Source organism: Coffea eugenioides, chromosome 5 (genome assembly GCF_003713205.1).
Source record: "Coffea eugenioides isolate CCC68of chromosome 5, Ceug_1.0, whole genome shotgun sequence".
NCBI lineage: Eukaryota > Viridiplantae > Streptophyta > Magnoliopsida > Gentianales > Rubiaceae > Coffea > Coffea eugenioides.
In genome coordinates, this window is record NC_040039.1 from 44,186,227 (window position 1) to 44,204,784 (window position 18,558).

Here is an 18,558-nt window from a genome sequence, read left to right on the forward strand (position 1 = left end):
CATTCTATGAGTCAGTTCAATAGTGATGAGGAATTCTATGATTGCTACCGAAAGGTCAGAGATGATGTCATGTTGGAGTTTCTTTACCAAAGCCTAAGGTGAACAATCATGGTCATTCGTGAGGACTTTTTTTAAGTTTTGGGTCGGACACAGGTGCAATTGGGTTCACTTGTGGAGCTTTGCCATGTTTCCTGATGAAAATTGTGGGGCAAGAAAAGAAGAGACTGAGAAACAAGAAAACTAGCTCATAATAGAGAACCTTTGATGTAAGGGAATTTCGCCAATTCGATCCCTAAACATTTTCACTTAAATCAATTTCGTCCTTAATGAAATATTTTAACCAATTTAGTCCTTTAACTAGTTTTTTACTTTCAATGTAGGACTTTTACTCAATTTGCGTGGACCAACGGAGGTATAATTGTCACACTGGTTTAATCTTTTACAATTTACCGGCGAAACAGATTAGAGATCATTACGAGGAAGAGATCATTGGCTGACAAAACAGAGAAGAGAGCCTGATGTCAGCTAGTGCCTGCACCCTCACTCTTTTCCGGTTCCTTGGTCTTGCGAGGAAGAGATGGCACAAGCCGTCGGAGTAAATGGGATCAGTGGGTTCAAAAGAACAGTTTGAACAAGTAGGTGAATTGAGCCAGTTGCAAAGAGGAGAAGTGCAGGGAAGCGGGTGATAGCGGTACGTACAGTAAGAGGGGTTGCTGCAGGTGCATTCCTCCTAATTGAAAGAGGCAGTGAGGTCAACGAGTAGTTATGTGGGCTGCTGGTAAGGGGTTCTCAAGTAAAGTGACCAAAAGTGAAGCCGAGTGAAAGGATCCTGGAGAATGGGAGCTAAAATAGCTGAAGAAGAAAGGTGAATGCACAGAAATAGAACGAAGGAGAAGAACTGGAGCTTGAACTTAAAGAAGTGGCATTGCTTCTCTTGGGGATTGAATTCCATGGTATGGAGTGGAATGGGGTAGAGACAAATTTGCAGTGTAGGTGGAAAGAAGGAAGAATTAGCCAAATCTTTGGAGCCCGATGAAGGAATTAAAAAAAAAAAGCTCCTACCAGCAGGGTTTTGGCTAATTGATCATGACATCCGTCCTGAGTCTTCAAGCATCATCCCTTTGAGACTCTTAGCTAACCAGATTGCTGTCTCCCTTGGAGAAGCCTTATTTTTTCCAAAAGGTTTTAGAACAACAGCAAGCTCTTCTAGTCTATTATGCTGAAGCAAATCTGCAGACAATTCTAGGAGCCCTTCTAGTGCCTCTGCCCTCTGCCGGAAAGATTTGACATCCAAAGTTTCCTTTGCTGGTGTTGTTGGGGCTTCCTCCTCTGCTACAGGAGAATTCATTATTGCTGGTTCTGAAGAATCTAACTTTGGAGCTGGAGTGAAGTGATTGGTCTGAGCTTTCACGTCCACTTCTTTAGTGTTTGCATTATCTGAGAGGTTTGATTTTAAACTCAGAGTCTTAGAGCAACCAGGAGATTTTGGTGCAGTGGCTAGGTTTTTAATATCAACATCATCTGTCACCACATTTATTAGCTTCCCCACATCTAAGTTTCTATCCAGTGTATCAATCACTGGTTGATCACTTCCAACTCGGAAGCTGCTATGCCGAATGACGTGAATCACATCATCAAAAGTTGGTGGAAGATGATTACCAGTTGTTTTTTCGATAATGACATTTTGCTGAACCGTTCCCATATCTGACAGCAAATTTTTTTGGCTGGTGGCACAAGATAGATACCAAGAGTAGTGCTCTCAGATACCGAAAGTTGGAGTTCCTCAGATAAAACATCAATTCTTCATCAGTGGGATCAAATTTACATCCAACAGGGATTTCAATACGGGCTCTTTTTCCTCCACTATCGTCGTTTCCACGGGCTGAAGCTGCTGATGGTTTCTCCATTTTTAGCAAGCCACGCAGTCAGCCGAATTGCAAGCAATGGCCGATAGGGCTATTCTTTCCTTTCCCTTTCCAAGCCTCTAGAAGAACAGAAAGGTAGTAACTGTAGAATAGTAACCCAAGTAGTTGCAGGCACTGGTTGGCTCAGGAACCTTTAAATCCTTCTTCTCCAATCAGGCCGTGGGAGATACTTTAGTGTGTCAGGAATCAAGACCACCCGCATGTTGTAATCTTTCACGTTGATGATTTCAATGGACTTGAGAGCTTAAAACTTTACTAACTTCTTTTCCTCATCTAGCTCCTCAATTATCTCCTTTGCAGATCTCTGTTTTTCATTTTTTTCTTTACATTTTTTTCTCCAATTTCTATGAGCCCCTCATGGGATCTTGTGTCTCCACTAAGGAAGCATCAGCTCCAGCCTCGATGTAACGATGAGCACGATAAATTGCATCCGAGAGACCGCGTGCTTCTGATGTAGCACGTGCATCTCCAAGAAGAACCAGTGCTATTTGCAAATAGAATTTAGAAATTGTGATGAGTCATAGTGTCTTCAAATCCAGATGTTAATCTGTTTCGCCGGTAAATTGTAAAAGATTAAACCAGTGTGACAATTATACCCCCGTTGGTTCACGTAAATTGAGTAAAAGTCCTGCATTGAAAGTAAAAAACTAGTTGAAGGACTAAATTGATTAAAATATTTCATTAAGGACAAAATTGATTTAAATGAAAATGTTTAGGGACCAAATTGGCAAAATTCCCTTGATGAAATTGCTGGACTATAACCTTGATGAGTGCAGAACTCGAGATTCAGAAACAACGGGAATTAAATCACAAAGCAAAAAAATTCAAAAAAAAAAAAAAAAAAAGCAATCCTTGACCTGAAAAGGGTGCCAGAGAGAGTGTTCCAAGTATCTTTCAGAAGAGAATCTTACCCCTCAGAAAACTCGGATTACATAATAGACAGTGTTCCAAGTATTTCTTTTCAGAAGAGAAAACTTGGATTACATAATAGACAGAATGTTCCAGGTATTTTTCAGAAGAGGATCTTACCCCTCAGAAAACTTGGATTACATAAATTTTACTTGGTCAGATCAATACAGTAACAAAAATGGACCGTCCCTTCCGGGACATCATCAGGTAAGAAATGGACCAAAGATCCAAAATTACATACCTTCTGCTTTATGTCATTTTTTCTTTCCCCCCTAGCACAAGATTATCTTTCGTCTTCCCTTCAGTTTTTGACCACATAGACATTAGTTTCTTCTGCATCAGCACTTAAAATAAAAAGAAAAACGATACTACAGGCAACAGGAGAACAGACATAACACTTACAAAACACAGGTGGTGTCAAATTCTCAAGAACGGCATGAGGTAAAACAGTTTATTCTTCTCAAAAGAACACTCTCAGAAGAACACTAAACAACACGCGGGTATAAAGCCCAAGTTGCACAAGCTTCAAATAAAAGTTTTGAAACTTCCAATAGGTATCACTACCATATATTACACCATCCCGGAGTACTAAATACTGCTAATGACAAGTAAAATATTGTTCTCCAGAATTATTTAAAGCACAAATAGGTGGACCACCTAGACAATCTTAAGACTCATCTTCGTCATCATCATCACCATCACACCACGCTCAAATTAACCACCACCACCACCAGATCCGTATTTCTTGCCAAAGACAATGAGCTGCAACTTGTCGTATCCAGCTAAAACACCAGCACCAGCAACAGCACGCAAGATGTTCGCTCCTGCACCATTGAAGAGTGATTTGGCTCCCTCTTTTCTTATGATCTGAGAAAATGCATCCACTGTCCCCTTGTACTTGACAGCCTCGCCAGAGGTCATCATCATTCTTCTTCGCACAGTATCAATTGGATAAGAAGCCAATCCAGCCCCAATGGTAATACCCCATCCCAGCAAGAAACTAGCAAAGAAACTATCCTGTAAATAACAACCAAAATATACAATAGTGAGGCCCCAATGCACAACCATATAAATGATCCACATAGCATAAGACATGAAACAGATGTAATGAAGCAATAATTAGTGCTTTTCAGCTATTCAAATTCACATTGGTTACACATCAATAGCACCATAGACATAGAGAAAGTCAAGTACTTTAATCAGATACAGCAGGTAAATCATAAAATTGCTTGTAAAAAGAGACATTAAAAACTTTTTAAAAATTTTCTACAGTATGCTGAGCAACTGAAGAATGAAAAAGAAATTAGCAACTAAAGATAACAATAGGGTGAAGACTAAAGATGCTGAGACGCAAGTGTCGAAGAACCCAGGGAGTTTTACTTGCCTGAAGATCTCCCACAAGGAGAACAGGTTTAAGTGAATCATACATTCCAAAATACAGTCCACGGTAAACAATGATTCCAACACAGGAAAGAGTGAATCCACGATAGAGCCCTGCAATACCATCGGACTGGAATGTTTTCTTGTAAACATCAATTAAACCATTAAACTGCCTCTCGCCACCCTTTTTAACTGACTTAGCATCATTTGCCAAACGTGTTCGGGCGTAATCCAGGGAAAAGACAAACAAAAGAGAAGATGCACCAGCTAAGCCACCAGATGCCAAATTCCCTGCAAACCACTTCCAGTAACCATCCCTGTCTTTCTTGAAGTTAAAAAGGCTCTTGAAGTAATCTCTGAAAGCAAAGTTCAGAGCCTGAAATGAAACAGAAAACACAAGCAAATGAAGAAGAAAAGAATCCTAAAATTTTAAATTCCATACAGTCAGTCTAACAATCAGCATAGAAAAATTAAGCACCTTCAATTAAACATACACGGATACTATCAGATTAACTTTAATGGGTATACATATCAAGTAGTATAAAATTGACCTCTTTATCCACGCCCAAAGATCAACTTTAATTGGTGTAGCATGGTAGGCCTATCAATTTGAATGAGCATAAGTACTAAATGCTGAAGGAGACCAATAAAGGCTTAAAGGAAGTTTACCTGAGTAGGGAAGTATCTGATCACATTGGCAGTGTTGCCTCTCCAAAGGGCCAGGACACCTTCGTCCTTGATAGTTCGGGCAAAACAATCAGTGATTCCCTTGTATCGTTCACTCAGGCGGCCAGCTTTAATCATCTCATCTTGGTTCTGAATTAAAAGTTTGACTCTCTCAATTGGAGCAGCAGCAGTTTTTGACACAGCAGCAGAAACCCCTCCCATGAGGAAATCCACCATAAAACTAGAAAAGCTTCTCTCATTTGCAGCTGGTATCACAATTGGGGACAGTTGTGAAACAATTTCGAGCCCAGAACCATGAAAGGCTGACATGAAAGGGCTACAAAGGCCACCATTGGCATATCCATAGACACTGGAAAAATTTTGTGCACTAGCATTTCTAGAATGCATAAAAGGAGAAATTTGAGCAAAAAAATAAGATTGCCCATGCAATTTTTCAAGTACAGACGGATGATGCAAACCATCCGCCATTTTTGCCTGATAATCCGGTGACCTGAAAAGACAAATTATATTCTCAAAAACAGACCTAAATCTGGAGGAATACAATAAAAAAGTATTTTACAAACTTGAAAAATGTCAAAGTTCGTAAACCCTAAATCCAATTCACAGAAATAAATCCCGCATATGCACAATTCAACTTCATCAAATACCCAATCGGAAAACCACACTGATAATGCAACTAAATTATATAGCCCAAATAATTACTGGAACAAGTAAGCAAGGAATCCGAAAAAACGATTTCTCATGAACTAAAAGAATAAAAATTTCTACAAAATCAGAAAAAAAAAACCATTCCATTAAAGCCAGAAAGTTCAGCCTCAAACACAAGTAAATCAACCAAATGGAACTAGCCCGTTGGGCCCACATAGTATTCATTATTTCTAAAAAGATCCCATGTCCAATTTAACGTCCTAAATTTGTCTCAAATAGCAAGTAAAAATATCAACTTAAAGTAACAACCCCATTAAAACCCATAATTTAAATAGTACTAAAAAATTTGGAAAAAAAAAAATCAACAACATAATTTTGCGCCACCAAAACCATGCAGCAAAGTCAACTGTAACTAAGCAAGGACAAAAAAACAAAAAAAAACAAAAACTGAAAGATCTAAAGCAGTTACTAAAGTCATCACAAATTCTAGCTAAAGCAAATGGAACACAAATTCTATGCGTTAAATTAATTAAAGAAGGAAAAACGAAATCATGATCACACATCAGATCTGTCAACTAAGTGATAATTAAATTGAATTAAGTGAAAATAAATTGAACTCTACCTTGGACAAAGGTCGCCCAGAAGAGAATGGAGTGAGGCAGCTAAGCTGAAAGCCTCCTTCCAGAATGTGAGGAGAAAATGTGGAACTCTCGGGAGAAAGCGAAGTATGTAGGGTTTTGCTTTATTTACAGGTTTACCCTACTGACTCGAGGAAATTGCAAAAGTACCATCCTTCATTTTCCCTTTTTTTTTTTTTGAAAGATGTGGATAAATCCCAAAAATGTGACGTTTTGTACTGGAGCCTAATGCAATATTATGTTGTATTAATTGGAATTTACCGCTAATTAATTACATTAATGATGGATTTATATTATTGGTTTCCGGATAAGGTGACAGAAGAAGGGAAGCGTATAAGTGTAAAACTCCAGTAGTGGTTAGGATGACAACAAAATTCTTTGCAAGGTAGGAGAAAAGTCTTATTGCTAGACAAGTAATTCGTGGAAAATGGTATTGATACAAAATAAAAAAGAATAAAAATTACAAACATAATACTAACCATCAATATGTAGAAAAGTAGGTTTGTGATACGTTATTGTATTAAAATATGAACTTGCATTATATGGATGGGAGTTTATTTAGAATAATAATGTGATATTATTTTTTTTAGGGTAAAAAACTTCAGTGGCTATTAAACTATTAGTCGGATCATGTTTTGGCCATCAAACTATTTTTCGTCAGTAATTGACCATTAAATAACATGATCAGTAAATCCATGACCATTTGGTCGATAATTGTTCTTAATCTGTGAAATTAGCAGTTAATCTATGAAATAGGATTGCATACTTTAATGGCCGTCGAAGTTTTTTACCCTTTTTTTTATATATATAATGTGTTTCGTGTGAAATAAAAAGGGGATTAAGAAATGCGTTTTTGTGACGTAACCAATTTTTTTAAAATAAAATTTGTATCCAAACAAGCCAAACTCTTGTGTCCATTCAATTAGGAATATGAAGTCCCTGCACAAGAAACTGTATGTAAATTGCAAATTTGTACAAAATAAGTGATTGTGGAGTCCAGTAATAGGGACCAATTTAGCCAAAAGTCAGCTAATTCAATCTTTTAAGTCAAGGTTTTCACACTAGCTAGCGTATAATGATTGCCATTAGAAACGTCTAGATATCAAATCAAGTTACAGAAAAAGGAGAGAGAGAAGAGCAAGATCAAATTCAAACAATATCACAACATATAAATGCAAAAACTTGCAGTTCTTTCTTCTGAAAATCACTCTAGGTGCCTGGCTCTGGAGCCCAGGTAACATATCTTCAAACAAATGGTTCAATAACTCAAAAAACAGGTATTGATATTACATTTTCCTGTGTACTGAATTTTCCTGAGATACACGAGGATGTCAACCACCTACACAATCATCATAGAAGTTTTCTCGTCATCATCATCACCCCTGCCCTGAGGTCGAATTTAACCACCACCAGATCCATATTTCTTGCCGACGTAAATGAGCTGCAATTTGTCGTAACCTGCTAAGACCCCAGCACCTGCAATAGCACGCAGGATGTTGGCTCCAGCACCTCTGAAGAGGGATTTGGCACCCTCATTCTTGATGATCTGAGCAAATGCATCCACTGAGCCCTTGTACTTGACAGCCTCACCGGAGGTCATCATCATTCTTCGACGCACCGTGTCAAATGGATAAGAAGCCAATCCAGCGCCATTGGTCACACCCCATCCAAGCAGGAAGCTAGCAAAGAAACTATCCTGTAAATATGAATCACAAATGCATGATGTTAATAAGACAGAAAAGCTAGTTTTTTTGTTTCCAAGATCTTGGGAATGTTTGACTTGCCTGCAAATCACCAACAAGGACAACAGGTTTGAGTGAATCATAGAGTCCAAAGTATAGGCCGCGATAGACAATGATTCCAGCAAGTGAAGTGTTGAATCCCCGATAAAGCCCTGCAATGCCATCAGATCGGATTGTTTTCCTATAAACATCAATTAAACCATTAAATTGCCTCTCGCCGCCCTTTGTAACTGCCTTGGCATCATTCGTCAGACGCGTCCGGGCATAATCCAGGGAGTAGACAAAGAGCTGAGATGTAGCACCAGCTAAAGCGCCGGATGCCAAATTCCCTGCGAACCACTTCCAGTAGCCATCCTTGTCTTTCTTGAAGTTAAACATCTTCTTAAAATGGTCTTTGAAAGCAAAATTTAGGGCCTGGAGAAACACGCACGTTTACAGGAATCAAAACACAGTTCTGTAATTCAGAGGAAGCAAATTATGAATTCTGTAATCAAGAATTCCAAAGAAAGACGCAAGACTAGAATCAAGTCATCTGTCAAGGTTGCTGGATTCAATCAACCAACCTGAGTGGGGAAGTATCTGATAACATTTGTATTGTTGCCTCTCCAAAGAGAAAGGACGCCTTCATCCTTGACTGTCCGAGCAAAGCAATCAGTAATTCCCTTGTATCGCTCAGTCAGGCGTCCGGCTTTGATCATCTCCTCCTGATTCTGAATTAAAAGCTTAACCCTCTCAATAGGAGCAGTAGCAGTTTTTGACACAGCACCTGAAACCCCTCCCATGAGGAAATCCACCATAAAGCTAGAAAAGCTCGTCTCTTTTGCTGAAGGGATCAGAACAGGGGACACTTGCGATACATGATGGAGTCCAGCAACTTGGGAGGCTGGGAAGCAAGGGCTTCCGAGACCACCATTGACATATCCACCCGTAAAATTTTCTATGCTAGCACTTCTACAATGCATGTAAGGAGATGTTTGAGCACAAAGATAGAATCTCCCCTGCATTTTCTGAATTACAGATGGCTGATGGAAACTGTCCGCCATCTTTGCTTATCAACTTGGTGATCTGCAAAGTTGCAAAACAATGCTGATGATTCCAGACCACCCAAAAAGGAACTGTAATTTCTGGTTTGGTGAATAAAGTTTAAAGAACACCAAGAAGGGTCAATTCTTCACAAAACAACTTACGAAATATATGTAGACGTCCTCTAGCTTATATATTAACAAGAAAAAACGAGAATTGTCTGCATAACAGTATAGTTCCGCGGTTCATGGACTGACCAAGCATCTTTAGAAAATTCCCCGATTCGCTGTATGAATCTGTAAATAACTTAAGCTGTATGTCAAGCTAATGTGGACATAACATAAAAAATAGATCGGAAGGCATAACTTGTTATAACATAAGCTCAATTTTCGGCTCGGCTGAAGTCTGAAGTTGAATCTGGTGCGTTAGATGAATCCATGCATAATAAGTAAATCACCGTACACTTCATAGATTAGTCCACTAATTATTGATTTATGAATTGAAACCTCTGAAAATATGCCAAGCTGAGAATGAAGCAGAATGGGGTAAGCTGAGCCTCATTCCAGAACGTTGAAAATTCGCTGAGATAATATTCTTGTTAGTGTACATATTTGCTTCAGCCTCTTTGAAAAAACAGTTAAAAAACGGGAACGCGTCTTTGAATGATTTTTCAAAACCTGACAACTCTAGACTGTTTTGAAAAGTAAAAGTAATTGACTTTCTTTTAGTCAAAATAGTGAATATAAATAAAAGAAACAAAAAATGTTGAACTTGGTCTGCTGTAACAAAATGGGACCAATGATCATGTACTATATATCTGCAGTTACTGCATGTTTGAGTCATAAATCTCTGAACGGCTTTGAATGGGAACAGCAAGCTCGGAAATATAGGCATAAAACCTCCAAGCACCAATGAATTTTTGTTGGTTGACTTGCGCTCAGGAGTGATGTTCAATTTGCCAATTATTTGATCGAGAGTAGTGCAACGTCACTGAGATGATCATTGTTGATCGCTTTCATCAACGTTTCACTGATCATGGATTGAAAGAGATTGGGAAGAAGCTTTATCATGTAAAATGCAGCTTGAGAGAAAATCACATGCCATAGTCGCAATTAGAGATGTCAAAACGGATGATTTGGTCATGTTTGGGTTAGTTAAAATAGGTAACGGTTATAAATGAATCAACTCATTTATACCCATTTAATTAGATAGATATAAGTGAATAAAACAAAAAATGAATTGGGTAACCTAATAATCCATTTATAACCCATTTATTTTAATTTTTTGTAAATTCATTTAAATTCATTTTTGCAAACTAGTTATCAATTTATACCGCCCTTTGCACCCATCATTAATTTTAAATATTTACTTATAATGTTCAATAAGCCTAATTACATTTGCCGACCCCATTTCTGGTTCATGCTCAAAGGGTCAACGAGTCGACTGCAGCTGCTTTCTTTGGTTGGGGTATATCATTTCCCAAATCCTTTTACTTTTGGTCCTCGTGTCTTTCTCTTATTTCTTTTTCTGATACTCGACAGAGCAATGCAACACATTTATAGTCGGATTGTATCTTTTCAGAATAACTAAAGAAATTTTTCGAAAGAAAAATAGGACCTATATTTCGATAAAGAAAGAAAAGAAAATGCCCAAAATGTTCAGACGTACACGTATTCTAAATCCCACAGCAAAATAATTTATTGGTAGAGAGTTCAGCGGTTTCTACCCTACAATTAATTTATTGGTACCCTAAAATTAACGAATGATGTAAGAGATTATGTATCCATACATTTATGAATTTAAGCGGAAATTTATTAGCCTGATCATCAAAATTTATGAATAAAATTCATAAAAGATCTAGAGTTTAGAAGCTTAATTCGTACTCTAAGTCGCAAAATTACATACCATTTAATAATTGAACAATAAGAATATAAAAATTTGAACTAAGTACTATAAAAGTTAACATAAAAACTTAATCCAAAAATTTAGAACCCCTAACATTTTTTTTGTGTGTAAATTTAAATTTTTATTTTGAAAAAGTACGAAAAGAGGCTAAAACTTATCATAAATTGGTAATGCTAAAAAATGAGCCAATTAACAAACTAAGAAAAAATAAAATAATAAGATAAAACCAACAAATAATAATAATAATGAAACAAAAGTAATTAACATTATGATAAAATTAAAAATTAAAAAAAAATGGGTGGAGAAAAATTGGAGGTTTGGAGGAAGATAATTTTAAATGAACTAATTGGATTTGATGAGTTATTATAAATGAATATTATTGAATAATTTATTTATATCCATATACAAAAATTTAAGTCTTAACCTTGTTTTAATATTCAATGTGTTGTGGAAGGATAATCATTGGACCTGGTACTTATGCATCCTCCAATGGATCAGAAACGGATTACAAAATATCTGCAGCACAGGTTCTGTCACATTATTGGTCAACCTGGGATGTTCCAGCTTACCAAAGCCCTAGTTAACTACTTTCCCGTGTCATGGTACGCAATCCAAGGTGGACCAATTTAGCGCACATGTCAGCCCAAAGGATAATTTTTTGATGTAACAGTGGAAATCTTTCAACTACAAAGTGGATTAATTTGACAATTACCACCACTAACTCATGACACACAACTAAGATTGACGACTTCACAAAGTTTCCGAATATTGGAACGAATAAAAATTCGATACAAGGGCTATAATCTGCTCTATGATGAAGCAGCATTCCATCAGAAGCATTGACGCCTAATGTGTCCTACATTCATTGGGTGAAATCATGAATGACCAACAGAGTTTCTTCAAAGAGCACACATTCATCATAGTTCAACGAATGTGTGCTCCAGCAGTAAGCGTCTGTACACTGCACTGTTCAAGAATAAAGGACATCAAAGAATGTGAGATGACCCATTTAACATTTGTTGGAATCATCTACTCTGCTAAGCTGAACACAAGGAATTCTTTTGCTTCACCAATAACTGCTTAAGCTTTTTAATTAGCTGAGGATTTGAACACATGTAATCCTGGAATGAATGCCTTAAATTCCTCAACAAGCTCTTGTGATCTTCAGTGGGACTTGTATTAAGCAACTTCATGAACAAGTTTTTCCATAGTTCAACTTGCATATATCTGAAAAGAGCCAAAAAAAATTGAACATAGAATTCTACATACTTGTTTGTTATTTTTGCCCTGGAGATGTCACTGTCTGGTATTTAACGTGCAATACTCCATTTAGTGCTCACGTGGAAATGAAGAACAAAATGATATACCTCTTTAAGTGTGTTTTAGGTTGATAGACATAGCCCCCATCTGGTGATGGTCTTTTTTCAATTTCCATATATGTCTTGTGAAGCATCATATGAACAATTACACAAAGGCCATAGGTATCCACCTGGTTCCCAATCCAAATGAGAAATCAGTCTGCAGTATGTCTTAAACTAATCAGCTGGCTTATGCTAGTTTCTTAAGAATTATTAGGCTTGCCTGAAAGGTCCATGGCTTATTCTCTTGCATTTCTATGCAACGAAAGCCAGAGGTTCGACAATCTCCCAACAATTTTGCATCATCAGGAAATAGACGCAGATCTATACCCCTACCCCAGTCAACAAGGCACAGTCCCTGCAGAATCAAAACTCGAATAATCCAGCAATATTGCAATTTTAATCGATTTTAGGTAATCCAGAATTTACCTGTTCCTTCCATGGACCACTGCATTCATAAAAGCTATCCTTATCTTCCAGTAGATCCCTTCTACAAAAAGGAAAAAGTTACCAATTTAAATTAAGGATTAAAATTTTCTAAACTTGTTGGGAGATATGACTTGATATACATAGTAGTTTCAGAGCGGAAGCCATTTAGTGGAGCGCTTAAGAGTCTAGATAACATTCCAACACCAAAAGCAAAGCCAATTATCCAAACTTTTTGCGCAATCATCTCGGAAGAGCCAAAATTCATTGTAAGCCCTTTGCCAGAATCTTTAAGAAAACAAGCATCCAAGTATATGTAGCACGCAAAGTTCCATATGTATTAACAAGCATGCGGCGCACTCTTTGACGAATGACCTCCTGTAACCTTCTAGAGTAAATTTAGTTCTCCGACCACCAAAAAAATGACACAAAGAATATCCCATCACAAGACCAAAACCTGAACAATGAATTATTAATTCTTGAAGCCAGAAAACTTGCACCACAAGGAGTAACCCATTTTCACGAACATGAATTTATTTTTTTGTGCATCTTTAATCCCCTTCTCCACTGCTGATGAGCACACGCTTGTGTACCTTCCAGATAAATTCAATGTGATTTTGCTTGTCGTCGAAAAAAAAATGCCTCTCTTTCAATACTAGATTCTTACCTGAGTTTAATCGCTCTTAATTACAGCAATTATAGTCGTCCATCCACTAGAACAGCAAAACTAGATCATCAAAGATGCTTAAATCGCCTAATAGTTAATATCCTTGTGAATCACTACAATTTTTGTGCGTACATCTCCAAGCCATGAGCCAAACTTATCTAATAGGCAACATCAGTCTTTCAATATGCAAAGTTTCAAGTGTATCCTGGATAAGCCACTGCTTTTCATCCAGTTTCTTTCAAAAAATATTGCACAAGTTTACCGGGCCAAAAATGTTTTACAACAAATTACCTACATTAGAAATACTTTTATAGGTAAAATAAGTTAAAAAGTTGATAAATGAAAATACAACAGAAGAATACGCAAGCAGATCCTGTTGTCAGTGAAAGATGATATGACACAACATAATTACCTGGAATATCGAATCATCAAATTGTCAGGTTTAAAATCACCGTGGATAATGGCAGCATCATGCAGAGTTTCCAAGATCCGCAGCATCTTTATCGTGTAATAGATAGACAACTCTTCTTCCATGGCCACATTAGTTACAAGATTAGAGTTTATGGCATCCTGTAGTGCATTCAAAGCAGTCAAGCAATATCCAGGTTGTCACAGTATAATTTGGAAGATGCACAAATCAATCTATAGCAACCTGAAGAGTCCCATGAGCTAAGTAGTCAGAAACAAGTATGCTGTAGTCAGAGTAGAGATGTACTCGGTGGGCAAAGCCAAAGTTCATCCTCTGTTTCACCAAATAAAAAATAAAAATCTTGAAATAAGGCCACACATTCTTTAGAAATTCATGCAGTCAATATTTAATACTAACAAGAATGGCATACTTCTGATTCTGGAATTCGCATATCGAGCAGACGATACATATAGAACTCCCAAGGGAAAGCTGGCTTCTGAATCTGTTATAAAGTTTCATAAAGTCATAGCATTACCCACAAGATCTGACTTGAGCAGAACTCTCATTCAACGCAAAGTCTTACGTACCTTAAGTGCTACGACATCATCAGGATTACCATCCACATGTGCTTTAAATACTTGAGCAAAACCTCCCTGACCTGCACAACCTTTGATCTGGTACTTGTACCCACCTTTAAATATCAGCAATCCGCAACAAAAATGAAATTCAGGGGGATGTGAATTATTGGTTAATGTTTCAAGCATAAAAAAGAATCACATTTAGTAAAAGACTGGATTCTGATGCGACTTTCATACTAAGCTGGGATACTGCATATTGATGTGACAGGAATTCTGTAAACTTGAAAGCACTTCAAGGAGTTTGTTTTATATCATCTATGTCTATGACTATCCATAAAGGGATTTACAATTCACATTCTGCTTCCAAATCTCAATGATGACAGACACACTAAATGCTGCTTTCTTTTTCTCATCGATTTTCACTGCCGGATTATGTGTAGTGGGTAACATTGCCTTCCTCATCCCCAAGCCGGGTATGAGACTCATATGGCCTAAAATGTCGAAAGCTACATTCTTGAATACGGAGAAAAATACAAGAAGCAATGCTCCATCGAAAAATATTCTAAGTGTACTGTCATTAATTGGAGCATAGCAAAATCTGAAGATATGCAGATTGAAGTTCTTCATAACGCTGCTTTATGTGACTAACTCTGAACTCATTTCTTACAGGATTCACATATACAAACAGCAAAAGAAAGAGCAAACACCAAAAAAGTACTAATCAACTCTAGAGCAATAGCAGGCAAGCTCTAATAACACGTCAACATGATGCTGTAACATTATAGCTGTTTTTCCATGCATACCGAGTAAGCTAGATGTCAAACAATAATAATAATAAATCAAAAAAACAACAAGATGCACTTCACCTATCTCAACAGTCTTATGTAAAAAATCAAAAGATGGCAACATAAACACAACAAAGTTAACTGAAAAGAATATGAAAATTATGCACTTCACCTATCTCAATAGTCTTATTCCGGGCAGATTTCTGCAAAGTAGATAATGCAACTTTTCCCTTATAGGGTTTGTTACTTGCATAATAACCCTGTGAAACAGAAAAGACATGGTGCCTCCGAGAATTTAGGCAGTTTTTGGAGCTTAAACTTTGGGTTCCATTTAAGGTATAATTAGCCTTACTTCGTATTTCAAGATCTGATCATTCATCTCCTGCAATAGCTTTTTAGTAGTTGAGACCAACCATGGGTTGATATAAGTCCCACCATTCTCTAGAAGAACATCCACCTATGTACAAAAAAATACGCAGAGATTAACATCTTAATGTCACAAACAAGAGGATAGGGCTGTAATTAAGGATGAAATACAGAAGAAATAACCATTGAAGATCCAGAGTAACTGGAGTATAACTATAGCAAAATCAATTGCCTTTATCCAAGAGAATTGCTTTCCTTCCATATTTCTGTACGTAAGCAAAGCTTGATTACCTTGAACACGAGCTATTCATGTGTTCCTCTTCGCACAACCAATTTTGAGAAGAAATTGCAATTGTTTTACTTCCATAAAGGCAAACTCCAGTAAGTTTCCAGTTTACTTACATATTATCACTGCATGACCCAAGATTTCCACCAAGAGTAACGAAGAAATTGAAAAACAAAAAAAGATTCAACGCATATGTGCAAATAAAAACCAACGGCCATTTGAGCTCGGACATACATGTATAAATCATTCTGAGCTAATTAATCATTGCCACCATTCATCAAAATTTCTTAAACCAAAGAAAGATACATTTTTTTTACTTGATTTCAGAATTAATCCATACCATACCTTTTGGACTGAACCAATCATTACTATATCCGACACTCTCTCAAGAAATAGAACTTGTGCCTTCTTCAACCTCCCTATTGGCTCAGCATTCCTATCACAGATATGAAAATCAAAACTTTATTTGAAACTTCCAACATTAAACAAATTTGAGCACAAAAGTCATAAACTAAATTTTGCAAAACAGATTGAAAAAACAAACCTTGAAATTCCCAGATGATAGATAAAATATGCATCAATTAACTTCCCTTTCGCCTCCAAAAACAAAGCATACCACTCATATAGAGAACAATTAGATGAACAAATCTTATTCTTCTCCATTTCTCGAAACACGCTTTCATAATCCGAGCTCCTATCCATCTGCAATAGTTGGTTAGCAATTAAATCCGCGAAAAAATTCCCATAAACCAAAATTGATTTAAAAAAAATAAAAAGAGGAAAAAAATTTTCATTTACGTGGAGGAACCAAATCTTGAGAAATCTGACGTCGTTTTTGTAACGAGGATCGTTGCTGAAGCTTTTAATGCAATTCGACAGCAGCTCGTCGAAATCTGACGTCGTTCCATGGATTAGTGCTTTCTCGATTGACCTAAGATTAGAGCAAAATTTCAACAATTAGATAAAGCAAATAAAAGAAAAGGGAAAAAAGATGCATATTTACGGCGGGCAGTTGTACCAGAGCCAGGATAACAGGGGGTCAGCCGCGGCGGAGGAGGTGGTGGTGGAAATGTAGCCGGGGTTTTGGGAAATGACGGCCATGTCCTCTCTCTGATTCAGTCGGAGTGAACTGCGGAAGGTGAAAAGGTAAGGGCAGTCGGAGAAAGTTCAAAGTTCAATATCCTAACTCAGGCGGGAAATTGGGACACCCTTTTTTTTTTTTTTGAACCGTATTGATTTGTCGATAGTTAAAGCAAGACAAAGGCGTGAACAAATGTCGTAGGAAAATCTCACGTGTTCTGTCAAATCTACCTGAAGAAGTAAAGGCGTGACTAAGTTCGCATCACAACCACGCTCTCATTGGTTGAACTTCTTCTAAGGATGGAAAGAATCACGTCCCCTTTTCTTTGAAAGAGCACGCTTTCAATTTTTAAGGTGGCACGCCGCAAATTCTGATTCATCTCCTTTTTGTGTTTACCCTGCCGCCCCTCCCCACACCTTCCCATCTTGTATTTGTTTGGGTATTAATTATTCTTATTTTAATCTAGGAACACGTAAACGTTTTGGGCCTAGAATCTAACTTAAAATAAAATAAAAATAAATGGAGAAGACTACTCCGTTTTGATTAGTCTATTTTTTAAAAATAAAATTTTCAAATACAATGTTATAGTAATACATAAATAAAAAGAACTCAAAAACAATATCATCCATACAATACATCAAAAACAACTCACAAATATATACAAAAAATTAAATTTGACAACATTTTCTACATATCACCACCACCCCCTCCCTCTCCCTCCTCCTCCCCTAGGGATGGCAACGGGGCGGGGGTTGGGGTGGGGGACCCCTCCCCCATCCCCCGCCCCGCTACCTACAAATTCCCCCCGCCCCCCCCCCGCCCCCCCGCCTCCCACTTCCCCCGCCCCCCCGCTTCCCCGCGGGGGCACCCGCGGGGTTAATAAAATTTTTCCCGCTGGGTTAATAAAATTTTATTATAGTTAAATTTTAATAAATAATCAAGTACTAAAATATCAACACATCATCAAGTTATTATTCATTTTAATTTTACAATTGAAACTCATAAAAACAATCAAACAAAAATTATTTGAATACAATCCAACATGATGAAATAAATACAACTAAAATAGTTAAGTTTTCACTTTTGGTACAAATACAATCACTAATTCATTATTGTGTTTGTGCTTTTTTTTTGAGAAAAAAGTGTTATTCTATTAAGTGTAATTAGAAATTTAGTATAAATGTATTAGTAAATTTAGTATAACTAATTAATAAATTCTATTAGTAGACATGTCTAATTATTCGTATAATTGATAATATTAATTATATTACATACACTAATATACATTATATAATACATCTAACTAATAATATCATTATCATAAGTTTATAACTAATTAAATTACATATTATATATAATTATATATATAATTTTTTTTTTGCGGGTGGCGGGGCGGGGGATGGGGCGGGGGTATACTCCCCCGCCCCCCGCCCCGTTTCTAAACGGGGGGAAAAAATTTCCCCTCCCCCGCCCCAACCCCCGCCCCGAGAGCCCCCCGCGGGGCGGTTGCTCGCTGGCACCCGCTGTGACGACCCCACCTCCCCCTAAGGCGAACCAGAGGGTTCGGCGGGTCGCCTGCCCGGCTCTCGCCGGGACTCAGTCGTTCACTACAATCCTCAAATGAATTACAATATAAATCTCAAATATACATCACGTGGTCCACAAATATACATCCAAGTCTCCAATAATTACATGTCACAAATGCAGCGGAAACTAATTCCCAACTCTACATCAAATGATTCCAA

The 18,558-nt window shown here is 37.4% G+C and overlaps 3 protein-coding genes across 4 annotated transcripts; all 3 read right to left on the reverse strand.

Moving 5' to 3' along the window:
* Window positions 1–3,221: 3,221 nt before the first annotated feature.
* LOC113770955 (ADP,ATP carrier protein 3, mitochondrial-like) lies at window positions 3,222–6,275 on the reverse strand. The gene is made up of 4 exons (XM_027315583.1): window positions 6,172–6,275; window positions 4,884–5,391; window positions 4,219–4,590; window positions 3,222–3,851 (listed from the first exon to the last, which is right to left on the reverse strand). Exons 2-4 carry the CDS (start codon window positions 5,367–5,369, stop codon window positions 3,549–3,551), a joined length of 1,161 nt encoding a protein of 386 aa, XP_027171384.1. The 5' UTR covers window positions 5,370–5,391; window positions 6,172–6,275; the 3' UTR covers window positions 3,222–3,548.
* Window positions 6,276–7,351: 1,076 nt separating this feature from the next.
* LOC113770875 (ADP,ATP carrier protein 1, mitochondrial-like) lies at window positions 7,352–9,077 on the reverse strand. The gene is made up of 3 exons (XM_027315491.1): window positions 8,493–9,077; window positions 7,972–8,343; window positions 7,352–7,883 (listed from the first exon to the last, which is right to left on the reverse strand). The coding sequence occupies exons 1-3, from the start codon at window positions 8,970–8,972 to the stop codon at window positions 7,587–7,589; spliced, it is 1,149 nt and encodes a 382-aa protein (XP_027171292.1). The 5' UTR covers window positions 8,973–9,077; the 3' UTR covers window positions 7,352–7,586.
* A 2,521-nt stretch (window positions 9,078–11,598) lies between these two features.
* LOC113772190 (mitotic checkpoint serine/threonine-protein kinase BUB1-like) lies at window positions 11,599–16,879 on the reverse strand. 2 transcript variants are annotated; one of them, XM_027316767.1, is made up of 14 exons: window positions 16,751–16,879; window positions 16,531–16,663; window positions 16,277–16,434; window positions 16,078–16,168; window positions 15,433–15,537; window positions 15,253–15,340; window positions 14,305–14,408; window positions 14,148–14,219; window positions 13,961–14,050; window positions 13,721–13,878; window positions 12,645–12,702; window positions 12,439–12,573; window positions 12,225–12,346; window positions 11,599–12,084 (listed from the first exon to the last, which is right to left on the reverse strand). In XM_027316767.1, exons 1-14 carry the CDS (start codon window positions 16,831–16,833, stop codon window positions 11,895–11,897), a joined length of 1,587 nt encoding a protein of 528 aa, XP_027172568.1. In that variant the 5' UTR covers window positions 16,834–16,879; the 3' UTR covers window positions 11,599–11,894. The 2 variants fall into 2 exon arrangements, with proteins under 2 accessions (XP_027172568.1, XP_027172567.1); XM_027316766.1 differs by having other exon boundaries at window positions 12,645–12,705.
* Window positions 16,880–18,558: the final 1,679 nt, after the last annotated feature.

Coding starts and splice junctions, on each gene's coding strand:
- LOC113770955 (XM_027315583.1), bottom strand. CDS start 5,369: ATGGCGGATGGTTTGCATCATCCGTCTGTACTTGAAAAATTGCATGGG. Junction 4,591..4,883: donor TCAGATACTTCCCTACTCAG/GTAAACTTCCTT, acceptor GTTTCATTTCAG/GCTCTGAACTTTGCTTTCAG. Junction 3,852..4,218: donor TCCTTGTGGGAGATCTTCAG/GCAAGTAAAACT, acceptor TGTTATTTACAG/GATAGTTTCTTTGCTAGTTT.
- LOC113770875 (XM_027315491.1), bottom strand. CDS start 8,972: ATGGCGGACAGTTTCCATCAGCCATCTGTAATTCAGAAAATGCAGGGG. Junction 8,344..8,492: donor TCAGATACTTCCCCACTCAG/GTTGGTTGATTG, acceptor GTGTTTCTCCAG/GCCCTAAATTTTGCTTTCAA. Junction 7,884..7,971: donor TCCTTGTTGGTGATTTGCAG/GCAAGTCAAACA, acceptor TCATATTTACAG/GATAGTTTCTTTGCTAGCTT.
- LOC113772190 (XM_027316766.1), bottom strand. CDS start 16,833: ATGGCCGTCATTTCCCAAAACCCCGGCTACATTTCCACCACCACCTCC. Junction 16,664..16,750: donor CCCCTGTTATCCTGGCTCTG/GTACAACTGCCC, acceptor CTCTAATCTTAG/GTCAATCGAGAAAGCACTAA. Junction 12,347..12,438: donor ATAAGCCATGGACCTTTCAG/GCAAGCCTAATA, acceptor ATTGGGAACCAG/GTGGATACCTATGGCCTTTG.